Source organism: Haliotis rubra, unplaced genomic scaffold (genome assembly GCF_003918875.1).
Source record: "Haliotis rubra isolate DU_JTF1 unplaced genomic scaffold, ASM391887v1 Scf1016, whole genome shotgun sequence".
Taxonomy (NCBI): domain Eukaryota; kingdom Metazoa; phylum Mollusca; class Gastropoda; order Lepetellida; family Haliotidae; genus Haliotis; species Haliotis rubra.
Window position 1 is genome coordinate 134,190 of NW_025764911.1, and position 17,889 is coordinate 152,078.

At 38.4% G+C, this 17,889-nt stretch overlaps 1 protein-coding gene across 5 annotated transcripts; it reads left to right on the forward strand.

Annotated features, from left to right (window-relative positions):
- Nucleotides 1–7,357: 7,357 nt before the first annotated feature.
- On the forward strand, nt 7,358–17,586 carry LOC124269573. 5 transcript variants are annotated; one of them, XM_046704601.1, is made up of 12 exons: nt 7,358–7,702; nt 9,476–9,799; nt 10,181–10,273; nt 12,502–12,630; nt 13,503–13,694; nt 13,902–13,947; nt 14,293–14,345; nt 14,561–14,647; nt 15,011–15,097; nt 15,514–15,618; nt 16,478–16,588; nt 16,775–17,586. In XM_046704601.1, exons 1-12 carry the CDS (start codon nt 7,618–7,620, stop codon nt 16,783–16,785), a joined length of 1,323 nt encoding a protein of 440 aa, XP_046560557.1. In that variant the 5' UTR covers nt 7,358–7,617; the 3' UTR covers nt 16,786–17,586. The 5 variants fall into 5 exon arrangements, with proteins under 5 accessions (XP_046560557.1, XP_046560565.1, XP_046560579.1 ...); XM_046704609.1 differs by having other exon boundaries at nt 12,502–12,618; XM_046704623.1 differs by lacking the exon at nt 12,502–12,630.
- The last annotated feature ends 303 nt before the right edge of the window (nt 17,587–17,889 follow it).

Here is a 17,889-nt window from a genome sequence, read left to right on the forward strand (position 1 = left end):
TGGCTTCTGAAAATGTTCATTCTGTTTGATGGTGGTACCTGCAATATTCGTGATGTTTGTGTTATCAAAGGTATATAACAAAAACTGTAGAATGAATTATATGTTCACAATGGGATTAAACTCACAGCGGCAGTAATATCACTGCATTATAAGTTTGCAAGAAATGCCATTCAATACCACATTGTACATGCTCAGCAGAGCCAGAACACATACTGCAGGCTTTACAGTTCTGGTCCGATGTGTTTGATGAATTTCTGAAGGTGTCAGTGAGTAAGTGAGCTGGGTTTTACGCCACTTTTAGAAATATTCCAGCAATATGGCGTCGGGGGACATGAGAAAAGGGCTTCACATATTGTACCCATCGGGATTCGAACCCAGGTATTCGGCGTGACATGTGAACGCTTTGACCACCGGGCTACCCCACCGCCACAGATTCTGAAGGAAACCTAGTGGAGTAGTCCCGTGTGATGGGACGTTGTCTTATTGCTGTTGATCTATTCTGGTCCGACTTTGAGACAATTGGTAGAAAGTTGTCTCCCTTTAATCAAACTCTGCTGTCAAAGCCTTTGCTGAAATGTAATTGTACTTAATAGGTTATGTATATAATTTGTCTGTGGTGTCATAATGATACTACGTGCTTGACTGGATCATCACATTATTCTGCATATGCCCCCGCTGACCAGTCATATCACTGGTGTCTTTACAAACTAGACCGCCTCCGTGGTGTAGTGGTTAGAGCGTCTGCCCGGAGAGCGGAAGGGCGCGGGTTCGATCCCCGACAGCGTCATACCAAAAGATGTTAAAATATGGTACTTCTTGGTCCTTGCCTGGCGCTCGGCATTAATGGGTACAACAAGGACTGGTCGCCTCGGAATTAGTATAATGTGTTTAAGTGGGGTATTCATGCTTCACTGCGGCATGGTATCTCAGTGGGCTAGCACTATAAAACCAGCTTCAGTCTGGGCTAGTACAAGCAGCTGCACATACACATACACACGCATGCACGTTGTCATATGAGCGAAATATTCTCAAGCACGACGTCAAACTCAATTTCACCTCACCTCACCTTTACAAACTAAACTCTGGACCAGACAAACTATTGGTTGATAGCATGAACAAATAACGCATAAATATGGACGTAGAGTTCGGTGTCGGTCTGGCTACAACGGTTTATCGAACATAATATACATTATAATGTATTTCCAGAAGCTTTCCTACGGTCGGGATTTACCGGGGATGATTCTGATGGGAGGATGTAGCCAACCTCAAAATGGACCAGTTGGGGCAGAACCTACAAGTTTCCTGGAATTACGGGTTATCTGAAGTCATCATCAGTTGTTTCGAGAATGCCGTGATGTCGCAACACGTTGATATGGTCCTCTAAACAAACAGTGGAACAAATGATGCCAAATAGTCAATCATAAGGAAAAAATACAATGCTCAGTGAAAATAAAATCCAAGCCTAAGTGTTTAAGGAACCTACTGATACACAGACGATAGGATGAATATGTGTCCGTCACATAGTTACTTTTTTTTCCATACATCGCTTGTGACAATAATTGTGAGAGAGTAACAATTTATACCGTCATTGTTTTACCCGTATTACCGATTTTGCACAATTACAAAACGTTGTCAGTCCGAATTGCTCAACAGAAATTGATATTTTATGTGTATTGAAAACACTGCCTGCTTCCTTTGTTATCGGTAAAGTCATGCTTCAACACTTGTGAACGATGTTGACAGCTGTTTTGTTTGTCAGGTGGTGACGTTACTGTACATGCATATGTGCAGGCCGGCGTGTTCACAGAAATATAATCTTACGTACACAGGTCTTTCAGGTAATGTACAAATGAGTGCAGCCATAACCATAACCTCTTGGCAAAAGAATGTACACATCTCACAATTTGATTTTACCCAAAAAATGACAAACTATCAAAACGTGATAATTACTGGACTATATCAGTCATCGGTTCACGTTAAATGTTCACGTTAAACTCGTACTTGTATCAAACATATCATCATACTAAGATCTTTTCTTGTTTGCTCCATTTTCAGCCTCCAGCAAACTCGTGTATTTATTTTTCGCCCGTCAGTTTGTGTTTGAACACTGGCATCAAATTAGAATAATCATTCTCTTTGTAAAAACTTACATCCCTGTGCCATCATCTGCTGTACATTGTCATGTCATTTAGGCTTTTGAAAATTAAGGGTTAATAAAATATTCAGTACTTTCATTGTAACTGTTTCGTAACATATGTACAATAATTGATGATGTCTCAGAATATGATGATGTTCGAGTTACGTGAAGATATTCAAGAGAGTGGAATACTGTTTCCTTTAAATAAACCCGAGGCAAACAAACGGTTTGTTTCAGACTTGATACGAGACGAGTACCTGTCGGATGTTCGTCTATGTACGTTTAACTGTCAATAGCATAAACCGATTTTTTTGGTTTGCTACGAAATACTGGAATATTGCCAGATAGATGGCTCAAAGTTATAATTAATCTAATAATCAAACAGGTAAATGCAGATTTGCGCACATTCCACCACATTCAGACAACTCACATATCTCATTCTATGGATGGAACAATATGTAATCAGGGTATCATATCTTATTCTATGGATGGAACGATATGTAGTCAGGGTATCATATCTCATTCTATGGATGGAACAATATGTAATCAGGGTTTCATATCTCATTCTATGGATGGAACGATATGTAATCAGGGTTTCCTATCTCATTCTATGGATGGAACAATATGTAATCAGGGTATCATATCTCATTCTATGGATGGAACAATATGTAATCAGGGTATCATATCTCATTCTATGGATGGAACAATATGTAATCAGGGTATCATATCTCATTCTATGGATGGAACAATATGTAATCAGGGTATCATATCTCATTCTATGGATGGAACAATATGTAATCAGGGTTTCCTATCTCATTCTATGGATGGAACGATATGTAGTCAGGGTATCATATCTCATTCTATGGATGGAACAATATGTAATCAGGGTTTCCTATCTCATTCTATGGATGGAACGATATGTAATCAGGGTTTCCTATCTCATTCTATGGATGGAACAATATGTAATCAGGGTATCATATCTCATTCTATGGATGGAACAATATGTAATCAGGGTAACATATCTCATTCTATAGATGTAACAATATGTAACCAGGGTATGATATCTCATTCTATGGATGTAACAATATGTAATCAGGGTATCATATCTCATTCTATGGATGGAACAATATGTAATCAGGGTATCATATCTCATTCTATGGATGGAACAATATGTAATCCGGGTATGATATCTCATTCTATAGATGGAACAATATGTAATCAGGGTTTCCTATCTCATTCTATGGATGGAACGATATGTAATCAGGGTTTCCTATCTCATTCTATGGATGGAACAATATGTAATCAGGGTATCATATCTCATTCTATGGATGGAACAATATGTAATCAGGGTATCATATCTCATTCTATAGATGTAACAATATGTAACCAGGGTATGATATCTCATTCTATGGATGTAACAATATGTAATCAGGTTATCATATCTCATTCTATGGATGGAACAATATGTAATCAGGGTATCATATCTCATTCTATGGATGGAACAATATGTAATCCGGGTATGATATCTCATTCTATGGATGGAACAATATGTAATCAGGGTATCATATCTCATTCTATGGATGGAACAATATGTAATCAGGGTTTCCTATCTCATTCTATGGATGGAACAATATGTAATCAGGGTTTCCTATCTCATTCTATGGATGGAACACTATGTAACCAGGGTTTCCTATCTCATTCTATGGATGGAACAATATGTAATCAGGGTATCATATCTCATTCTATGGATGGAACAATATGTAATCAGGGTTTCCTATCTCATTCTATGGATGGAACACTATGTAACCAGGGTTTCCTATCTCATTCTATGGATGGAACAATATGTAATCAGGGTATCATATCTCATTCTATGGATGGAACACTATGTAATCAGGGTATCATATCTCATTCTATAGATGTAACAATATGTAACCAGGGTATGATATCTCATTCTATGGATGGAACAATATGTAATCAGGGTATCATATCTCATTCTATGGATGGAACAATATGTAATCAGGGTATCATATCTCATTGTATGGATGGAACACTATGTAACCAGGGTATGATATCTCATTCTATGGATGGAACAATATGAAATCAGGGTATCATATCTCATTCTATGGATGGAACAATATGTAATCAGGGTATCATATCTCATTCTATGGATGGAACAATATGTAATCAGGGTTTCCTATCTCATTCTATGGATGGAACACTATGTAACCAGGGTATCATATCTCATTCTATGGATGGAACGATATGTAATCAGGGTTTCCTATCTCATTCTATGGATGGAACACTATGTGATCAGGGTATCATATCTCGGCCGTATTGTGCTACTTCTGTTCTGTAGTAGGTTTGACCACATCACGAGTACACTTCCAAATACCTGAGTCTGACGTTTATATATGTTATGTATTAGGAACATCACAAGCACCGTTGAAGTACAGGTGAAAAGAATGTACACATTTACATTCTCACTGACTCGTGCAGCTCAGTACAGAACAATAAGCCAAGACAACAGGGATGTAACAGGTCTTAAGCTATGAGTGCTCGTTTCAAGAAGCGACTGTGCTTATTGTAACAGGCCGTCAATATTATCTGAAGGTAAGGCAGGCTGTCTAAGGTAATGAATGTCATGGCCCCCTCAACAGCGTAGATTTATGTTCATGATGTCAGTCACTGGTTGACAACTACCAAATCTCTTGAGTAATGCTAAGGGCTGCGTTGAATAAAAAACAAAGATTCTCATTAAATTACGATATCAATATACATATAGGTGCACTGCATACGTAAGGCCATCTCTGTGAAGTAGATCTGAAAGTAATATGCCGCCAGGCATCTAAACAGAAGTAAACGAACAGCCCCACATTTTAAACAGCGTATATTTAACAATGCTAACAACATAAGTGAGAAAATATATTAATGTTCAACCAAGGAGACCGGTAAGCATCTCTCTACACAAACATAATTACACAGTAAACGAGACAGCAGTCCGATCACATAGTACGTCAGCCAAGCAACCCACCAAACCAGCCACTGCAGGGTTCAGCACAGTACGAACACCAACGCTATCTCTGGGGTTGAACTATTTCGCTTCTCAGCAATTAAACGAGAGGTCATTTCAGGGTTGTGGAACATATTATGCAGATGCGAAAGTGCTTCCCTGCCCCACGTGATTTCTATCCGATGCCCCCACTCTTAGCCCATTGTACCCCACACAGGGTTACAAACCTGGTTCTTTGGCGTAACAAGACATCGCTTTAACCATTTGGCTACCGCTTCGACCATACGTTTGAAATATTGATCACACAGGACTGATAAGTAACTTATATGGTGAAATCCTTTGTTCAGTCAAATGGTTTACGACCTTTTTTTAATCGTCAGAGGACAGACTTGTTTAAAGGGATATGAAGTGGTTTGTTCACCGCTCAAGCGTCGAAGAGAGTACTGCGTAAGGCCGAGAAACATGCTGCAGTTATATATAGACCACAGCAAGCACGTCTGACAGGTACACAGAACATGGAGGATGTATTTGTGAATCTGCTGATCCCAGGACAGACTTGACATGAAATCATGTATCTCTGCTTTCGATAGTGTATGGTACTGTACCCATTGCCAAATGATTGTTTCAATCAGGAATTGATTTTCAAATGCAAATGTACAACTGTTAAGGAGCCCGATGTAAAATAACACCCATCAAATCAAATCACACAATTCACATTGAAATAGGCTCTTGAGATACCCCACTGTGTATACTTTCATCCATGTATGAGTGTTGATTTAGCTTAAGGTTATGTACTATTGTGAATTCCCTTTTCAAAACACTTACTGTACTGGTATATGTTCATAATATGGCCATGCGCATTCACTCGACAAGTCGATAACACCTCCATTCCTCACGCACCTAGAGCTTGCAGTATTCGTGATTATCGTGATCTCAACAGGCACACAGTCGGTCTGAGCCCACTCTTACACACGCTGTTGATTAGATTACACTTCACGGCAACACACATATTTAATACGATCTTCCCTGTTGGAATTTCAAATATATCTTCCTCGAGAACTTATTGAATGGGGAAATCAAACTTGCATCCTTGGTTGAGTGAACATCATCGGGTGGAGCGTTGTTCATTATTTCAATCACGTGTTGCGTTGTTCATTATTTCAATCACTTGTTGCGTTGTTCATTATTTCAATCACTTGTTGCGTTGTTCATTATTTCAATCACGTGTTGCGTTGTTCATTATTTCAATCACTTGTTGCGTTGTTTATTATTTCATTATAATTACACACACGCCCAGTATGGGTTAACCTTCGACAGCATGTTTCGATCTACGGATTCCAATATTGTTGTTGGTTGAAGTAATTTCCCCATCGGCGTTGGCAACAATCACTTACTTTCATCGCGTGAGTGACAGGCGTTGGTGGACAAGATGACGTCACTGATTTCCAGTGACCCACGCAAATAATAGCGATCACACTTGTGTTGCGGGACAAATCGAGACTGACTTTGTCATTTGATATTATATCTTCCTACAACCACAACCGTGAAGGCCCGGGTTAGAATTGTTCTTCAGCAACCCATGCTTGTCGTATGAGGCAAATAACGAGTTCGGGTGGTCAGGCACGTTGACTCGGTTAACACGTCATCATATCTCAATTACGTAGATCGATGCTCATGATGTTGATCACCTGATTGTCTGGTCCAGACTCGATTATTTACAATTATACTGTCGAGTGTTAACCCATACCGTTCGTGATCAAGCCAGCTACGGAACACATGCCCCAGTGACAATCTTCTACAGCACGGGTGGAGGTTGTGGAGGGGTATGTAGCAGTAGATATAGTTAGCAGTGTTTAACAGTAGCTCTACTACGATTGTCAAAGGATACGTCACCGTGTATTGGCCATCATCCCAAGTGACTTCTGAATGTTGACAAGTCTTAAAGTCACATCACTACTGTATGTTATTGACACATGTAAATCATGTTAGAACAGAATTGACATTGACGATACACGCTAAGGTTCAAGTGGATTTGTATGATTTGGTTACATGCACGGCAAACATATCCTTATCACTTAATCTGATGCAATTACAGGTGTGTAAACTTGCATGAAGTGTGAGCAGCGATACCTATACCTGTATGGCCTTCAACTGCTCGTGACTCGGGTTAAAGCTGTACACAACAACTTCCTGGTTTCAGACAATATCACGTTGCGGGTAGGCTGATACACATAGCCTGATGCTGATAAGCGACCCTGGTGTTACAAGGGACTCCAAACTATGGACGGTCACTGTGTGGAGTTATTGCGACTTGTACACAACCTGGTTTACCTTGTTCCACGGGAGAGATTTGTGATGTACAGGACACGTTCATGTGATACGTGTGATGCGTGAAGTGTGAGAAGAGTGGCCCCGGAGTACCGGAGCTGCGTGGATAGATGGACACGCAAGAGGAGTGTATTTTCATGTGATGTTCGTAAACAGCTACTATACAGCCATGTATCGGATATATCTACTCCTGTTTCTGTTACTCGGTGGCCGCTCACATCAGGCAGGTGGGTATTTGTGTAACACGTCACTGCTCACGTCTCCTTTCTCAAAGTATGATTACATCACGATTATTTTCGTACAAAAATTGTACAGAAGCTCTACTTGTGACTACAGTCCAGAATGTTCTTTCCCAGGAATATAACGATGTCTCATGTCGACACAAACCATCTCCTTAGGAATTGGGTGGTGTTTTTATACCGAATGGTGTAATTCATATTGGATCCGATTTTCGGAAAAGTATGTGTACTTGTATATAGTCGGAAATACTGGACAGTTTTCTCGGGGCATAATTTGAAATCGTGAAAACTAGAAACATTTAAACACACACAAAAGATAGAAAATCCCAAACAGCTTTTTCTCAACCAAAAACTATTACATGTGCAAAGGTCAAATGCTCTAATGCAAGGTGTGTTTCGCCACGGAGTCACAGGTAGTCAAATCATCCTTCGTTCATCAAAATGGGTGAGTTGTTGTCTCTTGGAAGCTCTCATGCTGATATATTGACACACCTGTCACCCCTTCAACCACACCCCTCTCCCATTAAAAAATTGAAGGGGGTGACAACCATTATTCGCATGAGTATATATTAAACTAGATGGTTCGGTTATAACTTAAAAACAAACCAAAAATATTGGCCAAACGCAAATTGTTTCCCGAATCATTTCTTTAATTATTTGTGCATGTATTTAAATGCGATTACCCGATATTTCTCCCTTTTCCCAAACTGTGTGTACGCTACCTTTCACCGAGGCTGAAATCGCTCACCGAGGCTGAAATCGCTGAAACACAGCTGAACAACAACAATACAAACAAACAAGAACAACCATTTATCTTATTTAAGTTGTTAGTCGCCCTTTACTTCACAGTGCGCTTACACAGTCTTTCGCTTTCAGAGCATTTTCGTATGTTTTTCTCTGGATTGATATGGCGGAGGATGGAACAACTAGCCTTGCATTTCCCAGGAGACGTTCTATTTACTTGACCGGACGGTTCCTAGTCTTTTTTGCCCTCATGTCATTTTGTTGGAAATACAAAATAAATTTCAAATTATTTATACCAATTTTGTCCATGAACGTTCACCATCACCATTACTAAAGGTTGCAGTCGTCAGATTAATTATAAAGCGATGCGTGCTGTGCTGAAGTATATCATTGCATAAATTGCATTTAGTTGAACCGCTTTGTCGGGGTTATAGCTTGGTTGATATCATATTATATCTTCAGTTGTATCTTGGGTTATATCAAGGCTATCAACGGTTATGGTTAAGGAAATTTTGAACTGATGTTGGCCTCAGTTAGTTTCGATAAAGTAGACGAAGTTGTTATCTGTCTTCTATGTGGCAGTTTCTGTTAGGTTCTCTAAACTGGAAGAATGTATAAAATCATTCGGATCTCAATCATTACAGACACAGCTCTATCTATCTGTCTGTAATATATCTATCTATATATCTATCATTAGTTACCAACAAATAGTTATTGTTTATGATTGAGAAGATATTTTTATTATATACCCATGTAAACCTAGGATAGTAATACAGGGGTGCAATACGTATGACGTGGTCAAATTCCGTATTCGAAGATTCGAAGATGTCATGGGAACAGAGAAACAACTAGAGTTGTTTTCTGCTCCCATGACATCTTCTCGTTCAATACAAAACATCCAAATACACTAGTATGACGTTCTATATATATATTCCTCTACAAAGTGTGGAAATCTATGTAGAAACTTACATGACTGGAGTTTAATTGTGAAGTTGTTCCGTTTGTATATGTTATCAGGTTCTTTAGTCCTGACAAGTTCCCCCATGACAGTGACAGACGAAGAACTGTTCACCCTGATCTGCAGCAGAAACACAACTAGGGGACAAGACAGACAGTGGAAGAGAGATGATACAGTAGTCTTCTACACAACACAAGGTTCCACCAGTCCCACTGTAGCCAACCCTGACATCTTCAACAGGTATCTGTCAGGTCGTGTCAATGTGAGCTGTGATGCCACACAACACAATGTGACTCTCAGGATCAACTCCGCCGTAGACAATGGATCCAGGTGGCAGTGTGTGGATAATGTCGCCAGTCAGACGAGCAATACGATGACGATATGTGAGGCATCGTTAACCATCATTTGTTTTTACTGATTTTCAGTTATCCTCCACAAAGTTCCCGTACTTGGCTCTCTTATTTGAATAGGTGAATGACTATAAGTACAAATAGTTCATCAGCGTCATGGTATGAGTCACTAGTAATTAAAATCTGCAAATGTTGGTATTTTCATATGGCGTGATGGCCATTTCCTTATCAAAACGACGTTTATTATTTATGAATTGTAAATTATGTGATAAATGTATTTTCATAAATGCCTTTCATATTCAAATGCTATGCAAAAGTCTACATCGAGAACACATAGAAAAAGCAACATCGGTAATTATATTCCTTGTCTTTGAAATGGAAGTGTTGATGCAATAAGACAACAACATGCTGCAGATGTTACAGTGCCCCAATCAACAGTAACCGCAACACCAACTCATTCGGCTTCAGTCACAACACCGAGAGCCACAGATATAACCGGATCCACAGGTAATAGATGAATGTTTGTGAAAGCAACCAACACATAAACTGTAGTGATACGTGTGGTGTTCCGTCTTCGCTAGCTGCTGACCCATAGTTCATATTTATAATGTAGATATAGCACGAGCCAAATTTAAACGTTAGATATCACTATTAAACTATGTCTGTGATCTTACTGCCTTTTGTCCACTCTTTCTGTTATAGTTGATGTATGTTAATGTATATTGAAATATTACCGATATGACTTAATCTTAACTTGCTCATGTGACACGCAACAAAGTGAAATCACAATCCAGTAGATATATTTATCCTGTTGTTAAATCTAGTGTGTCAGGCCGGGTAGAAATTTAACAACTACGAGTCGTATGTCTATATTGTGTTGTACAATGGCAACACCTCTCCAACAATGCAAGGACATTTTGTCTGAAATGAATGCTCCTCGCATTAAAAGCCAAACGCTACGTTCAAAATTCAATTTATTGAAGTTAGGAGAGTCGATCAAAAAGTACGTAGCCTAACTACATTCTCGATGTCCAGTGTTTGTAAAGCTTCCATTTTATTTTAAAGGAATCGTTAGCAAAGCCATATCCAAACGTTACATATGTGGGTAGTGTGGTTAACCAGATATTCGTCATCACAACACATTGGGGTAAAATATTTCTAACAAAATTGCAGAAAATGAAAAACGATTTGTCTTTTGGTACCTCTTGGATAATGGTATGCCCTCAGATACTCTCATATAAAATATGTTCAGTATAGTATTGGATGACTTCCAGTCATGATCAACAGGGGCTCAAATGGGGCTATTTTTTAAGGACATCCCCATTTTAATCTTTTAAAAACATTGTTTCCAGATATTCAAGCTGACACTGTTTACAATATATTGTGAGCTGACACTTGTGTTACCATTCAGTATTTAGTATGAACCCTTGGCATCATGTATGCATACGTGAAAACATTAGAATCAGCTATGCCCTCATGATTACGTCATCTGAAAAGGGGGATGGGGGTGGGTAGTGTCTCCAAAACAACCTCTTTGAGTCAACATGAATGGGGGAGTCACTTTAATAAGCGATTGTAATTTCAAATTGCTTTTTCATGAACTTTAATATATAAATGTGATTCTAGGGGACTTCTATCAATCTCAAACACATAAAATATTTCTTGCATATTTTGTTTTCTGAGGTTTTTGATGCATTTATTGTAGATTTTCCGTTTTTGAGGGTACTAAGAGAAAGGTCAAAAAAAATGGGATCGGGAGACTGGAACATAACAAACCAACTTTGCTTGAGCTTATATATGACAGATAATATGTAGAAAAATAAAAGATAAAATAACTGCATTTGTATCATTTTCTTTGGTGATTCTACATACTACATTTGATCGCACCTCGTAAATCTATTGATAACCTAGCTCTACACTGAATGCACGGGACATCTATCTATTATCTCCTTTCGGTGTTACTAAATCCATCTGGTATGTCATTAATATATACACATACAATTGTCCTAGTATTTTGTTAATCTAACTTCAATAAAGCTGCCAAGTACGTTTATAGGTACAAGATGTAAAGTGATAACATTTCTGTATACAAAGGCCTTTGTACATTTAGCACTTATTGCTCCTTTTCTTTTAATTCAGAAATGTAATGACAATCAATTGTACATACAAAGAAAGAAAGTTTGCAGTGTAACATTTGCTACAGTGTTCAATAGTTTGTTTTCATTGCCTTTTCATTTTGTTATAAAATGCACAAAGAGGGACAAAGTCGTCAGTGTAATTCATTGTTCACAAGCTTTCGAGCATGTTTTTGACGTGACCATTAGTTATATAAATCCAACATTTTTATCTGGTTTCAGTTAGAATGTTAGGTCATCATATACTTACAACATGCATGGAAGTTGCAGATGTATGTAGTACCAATTCTAGCATGATTTCTGAGAGTACTGGATTGTGATTGGTTAATTAAGTCACTCTGAGGTATATAATTACGTTATATACCACCGATGTATGTAATTTTTTAACATTTTAATAACGCGGTTATGGTAGAATGGAAATAAACATGTTACGCGTTAAGGCTTTACATCAAATTAAGAGCTATTGTAATTTCGTTATATACGTTTTTTCCAACACAGTATGTTTATTTCCTAATTAGTCCATGTCCCTTGTGACAGACAACGGTTGTGGCTGAGATTAGTAACAATAATGTGACAAAACGGACATTAATGCTGCTTCAGATGTTAATGTGTCAGAGACGCCTACTTCCCCATTGTCGAAGCATCCTACTACAATATCAACCACCACCAAGAACAGCACCAAAGGAAACCCAACAACAACGTCTGGTTACACAGCTGGTGAGTCAGCAGGTAATTCACACAAACAATCTTCACCGTTAAATCCCCAACAAGGTGTAATTACCTGACACACATCACCTGATAAGGTTGTAAATCCCTTAACACTACAATTACTAAGATGGGAACATATTTCTATAGACGAAAGCCATATTTCAGTTAACATTATTTCATTTGTTACTTGTGTTAGACACTATTATATACATCTCATCGAGTGAAGTCTGAAAGCCATATTTTCACGAGTTGAGACAAAACGGTCAAAAAAGTATGTTTAGCTTTCACGAGGCAAGATATAGATCGTATTTGACAAACGGCACTACATATGGAACAGACTACATATTATACAAAGAAATAGACTATGCATTATATGAATAATGACGCCAAAATGTTCCTTTAAGAAAAGTTGCAATACATGTTATCAACGTGTGTATACTATAGTTCCTCGTTCAGGCTTAGCAAGTGAAAGACACGCAACACGCAGAATTATGTTTTAAATTTTTTGGAAGGACACGGAACTGTACACACAAGTATTGAAAGATAATCCGTCAAAGTCGTTGTGCCAACGTAAATACATTAATACATGTAAACAACACCGCGGCAATCACTACAAAGATCAGTTGTTTATTCATTCATTCATTCATTCATATACTCAGTTTTTCTGAATAATACTGTAAACGTTGGCGCACACTGGTGTAATACCCACTTTTTATCAGAGAACACTTCCCGTAAGAAAGCTGTGAAAGCCGTAGCGGAACAGACAATTTGTGCACTTGGGACCTAAATGTGCCCAGTTTACTGCTTGGTGTCAAATATACCTTACCATAGGTATAATATCAATAAGTCAATAGTACCATGAAACGTTATCACCCAGTCTTTCATACGTCCAGGCCATCCTACTACAATATCAACCACCACCACCAACAACACCAAAGGAAACCCAATAACAACGTCTGGTTACACAGCTGGTGAGTCCAACACCATTGCCATCGCCGCTGGAGCAGCTGGAGGAGGTGTTGCTGTCATCGCTGTTGTCATCGTCGCAGCTATTTGTATCAGAAAAAGACGTCGCTCTCTTGAAGGTAATGCTTGGGATAATGTCCGAGTTATAACAACTCATGACGCTGTGAGGCCAATTTAAATCATTCATGATGAAGTGTTATCTAACTGTATCATCGTTGAAAGGTTGTCCTCCCACATGGAGCTGACAAGCAGTTACATCTGAATTATCGTTAAAAACAAATCATGAGTCAGTCGGTCACCAACTAATATTTGTATTCTTCTTCCAGAAGATGTCAGGGATAAAAGTCGACGCGATAGAAACCCTTCCAGGAGGTGCGTCTGTGTCTGTAACATTCATAATAATAGCCATTTCCTTTAACCGCCCCTCTTGAAATCACAGGTTTGAGGCTAACTTGTCCCAGTGTATGTCCCTAACATTGGGAAAGAGAAGATTTCCACTGTGATTAGAGCCACATTCAAATAGCAGATGTGACTGCAACAGAACAGATGAGGCTATATATATTGAGGGAAATAAATAAGGGAACATCACTTCATGGCAGTGTTGCCTCATTCATGGTAAAGAAGGTAATTAACCTGTTTATGTTTACAGATGTTGATTATGGCCATTAGTGTATTTTCCCGTCACGAGACCATTTCAATCCTATTTTGGCTGTTTAATTTTAGTGCTGAAATGCTGATTGAAAGTGGAGTAACTGAAGGGGACGAAAAAGGCAAGTTACTGAACCTTTGTCCTAAATGATGGAGACATTTATGTAGGAGTGAAATATTGTGAATGCATTATTAACTTCAAACACATCAACATATTCAAAAAACGTATTATCAATTGTGGCATTTACAAACCCTCCATATCTGTAATAATGATAAAATGTTATTTTTATTTTACATGTGAATAAATCTGGGGACATTTATTTTTTGCATATTTCAGTCATGATGGACAACATAATATACACCAGTTCGTGTGACGTAGTGCCGGTTGAATACAGTATACATGATCACGATCAAGCCGATAAAGGTAACGAAAATGACTGCATTACATAGGTGAATTGTTCTATGAGAATCATTAGTTTTACAAAGTACAGAATATGTGCTACTATTAAACCTTTACATATTCTTGTTTCCTGTTTATCACGAGCATATTATTTATAGATAACAGAACGTTTCCCTTGAAGATTCAACACACATGAAATGTTTCAGTTTGCATATGGAACAGACATTGTTCCTCTCATAGATAACTGTTAGCTTAATATCCCCTTTGTTTCGAGGTTCCAATAATGGCTAGGTTTCTTAGCAGTATACTTCGTTAATTGTTGACTAGGGGGGTGGTGATTAAAGGATGCGGATACATATAAATTTATTCATTATATGCATATTTCAGTCATGCAGGACAATATTTTGTACACCAGTTCATCGGATATAGAACCGGCTAATTACAGTATTGAGGATCAGAATCATGTTGGTAAAGGTCACAATTACGACATTTCTGAAGATTCCAGTTGGAGTCACTTGTCTGATATAGGAGTGAGAATGCTAACTATGGTGTGATCCTATCGTGTTTGGAATATTAGATTTACGTCAAATGAAATTTCACATAACTGCATGAATTTCTCAACAATTTACAAGATCCAATAGTCTTCACGATTTAAAAGTGTTATCAAAGGCATCAGTTTTAGCGCACACAATCTACTTCTACAAGATCCAACACGTACGAATGTGTATAAGTTTATATTCATGTGTGTGTGTGTGCGTGCGCGCGCGGGTGTAATTTGCCTATGAGACCTTACTTCACCAAACTGCATTGCCAAGGAACAACTACCAAACTCACTGTGAGCTCCTCTGCATGAATGATACTGCATCAGGTAGATGTTCTGCTGTTGGCAGATGTCTACACCCAGGTGAAGAAGGTGAAGACGAATGCAGACACACATGTAGTTACTGACGTGTACGCAAAACCGCACAAAGGACGGCAGGAAACACCAAATGGAGGTAAGTGTGCCAGATGCTGTTGGTAGTTCGAAGAGAAATCTGTAAAAGTGTAGCAGTATGACTCATGCTTTCATCAACTATCAGCTTAACAGTCAAATGTCTGAACGTGTACAAGAAACCAAACAAATGTCTGACGCCAGTCTGTAAATAATGGTGTCTGGAAGAGAGAGTCGAGTGATCAACAGCATGAGCATTTCTCTACATAACTGGGATACGATGGCATGTGTTAACCGAGTCAGCGAGTCTGACCACCTGACAACGTAGTCGCATGGTTTGCTGAAGACCGGTTCTAGCCCGTATCTGCACTGGCCCAAACAAAGGAGATGAGGAAGTTCCAATACAGATATGTATTTTTCGTTTGTAAAGCAGATCGGACGAAAACTCTGTAAATACGCTTGAGAGTGACGAAAGCACGAGTATGCTTCCTTGAATGGACAAATGGCTGAGCAAAAAAACATTACATCTAGCCAGGCGCAACTTGCAAGTTCTATCGCAAACGTGTTTATTTGAAACTTTATAACGTAATGTTGATCGTGTTTGATTGATTGATTTCATACATCATCTGGAAGGAACTGTCATTATCATCATGTAGTTAGACAGCAGTTGCCATGTTGTCAAAGTTCAGTTCTATAGTCACAGAACCCGAGATCATCCACGTAGATGTTCCTGGATTGACGAGGATGATATCTATTTTTTCTGGAGTAAATATACCCATCCATCAATAAATGTTCCAGTATTGTGTCTGCACAACTACATGACCCTATTATTCAGCCATAGAGTAAATAGGACAACAAGTCATTCGTATTATTGATAGGAGGAAGAATATTGATGTATTAATAGTGTCATATTATCTTTGAAGATGTGTATGCCAAAGTGAATAAAGTAAAGAGCAGAGAAGGAACAAGTGAGAATATTGAAGACATGTACGCCAAACCACAGAAAGGCAAACGGAATCTGAAGAGCAATCCAGGTATGATCGTTTTGGTATTTGTTGTAGGTGTAATGAGTGAAAGAAATAGTGTAGAACTGACCGTATGCCCAGCAGTCAACTCTGACACCAACTCCTGAATACATATACAACCAACTTTTCCTAAATCCGCATGATGCATTATGTGATGACATTCAGCAATAATGCCTCAGTCAATATTTTTTTCAGATGCTGAATGATGTTCCATGAAATAAGTCTTCTGAGACATGCTAAATGAATATCGGTGTTCGTGCTCCACGCTATTGTCATGATGCCCTCAACAACCCAGTGAACACTTTCACGCTGTCACAATGTTCTGCTTTCGTTGTTACAACGTTATTCTGTATACTCCAATTTACGTTGCCACAACGCTGTGGTCTGACGTTGTGATAAAGTGTATTGAGTTATTGGATGCTAGTGTATTTGACGTTGTCCATTAAAACATTCTGCATAACGTAAATGGTTGAATAGCTTTCCCAGTAGCGAACAGTACATAAGAAACAAAGCAGAAATTCACTTCAATGTTTATTCGTCAATTTGGAAGTTGTTTTCTGAAGCTGTAGCTGAATAGCGAAGAAGGAATCTCAAATTGAAACGTTTTACAGAAAACTCCATGGCACCACATTATAAGAAACGTTATTATAACGTTGTGAGGAACCCAAAGTATAATGTTTCCTCAACGTAAATTTGCAACGTTGTTATTACGCTGTGACATAACTTTATAAAACGACGTAATACTAACGTAGTGACAACGTTGTGTCATGACCTTACCAATCTACAACCTTCCCACAACGTTGTGAAAATGCTGTGTGTTACCTGGGAATTCTTTATTCATATTATTCAAATTAAAAAAATACATGCAAAATAATTTATGTTTATTAATGCTTCAACAACGTCGTATTTAATAGGGGCAATATTTTCCGAGACCAAGACCAAGTTATATACTTGATTCCTTTGCAATTGCGCTATACGTATCTGTACATTGTACCGCTTTTGCCTCATGGATGGAAGAATACCATGGGCGTAGAGCTTAAAATATACTCCTCAGAATAAATGTAAGCAACAAGTATATTCAGTGTAATATTATTATCACCAAAAATTAAGCAACAAGTATTTTCAGTGTAATATCTTTATCAATATCGATAGCGACTTTTGCCGACATGTTACTGAAAGGTAAATAGTCAAAGAATACATAACCACCCTCAGAAACAACATGCAAAATGTGTGGCATGAATGTGCTCCACTCTTCACACATGCACCCTGATCGGTGGAAACCTACCTGTAATCATTCCTCTGGCACAACA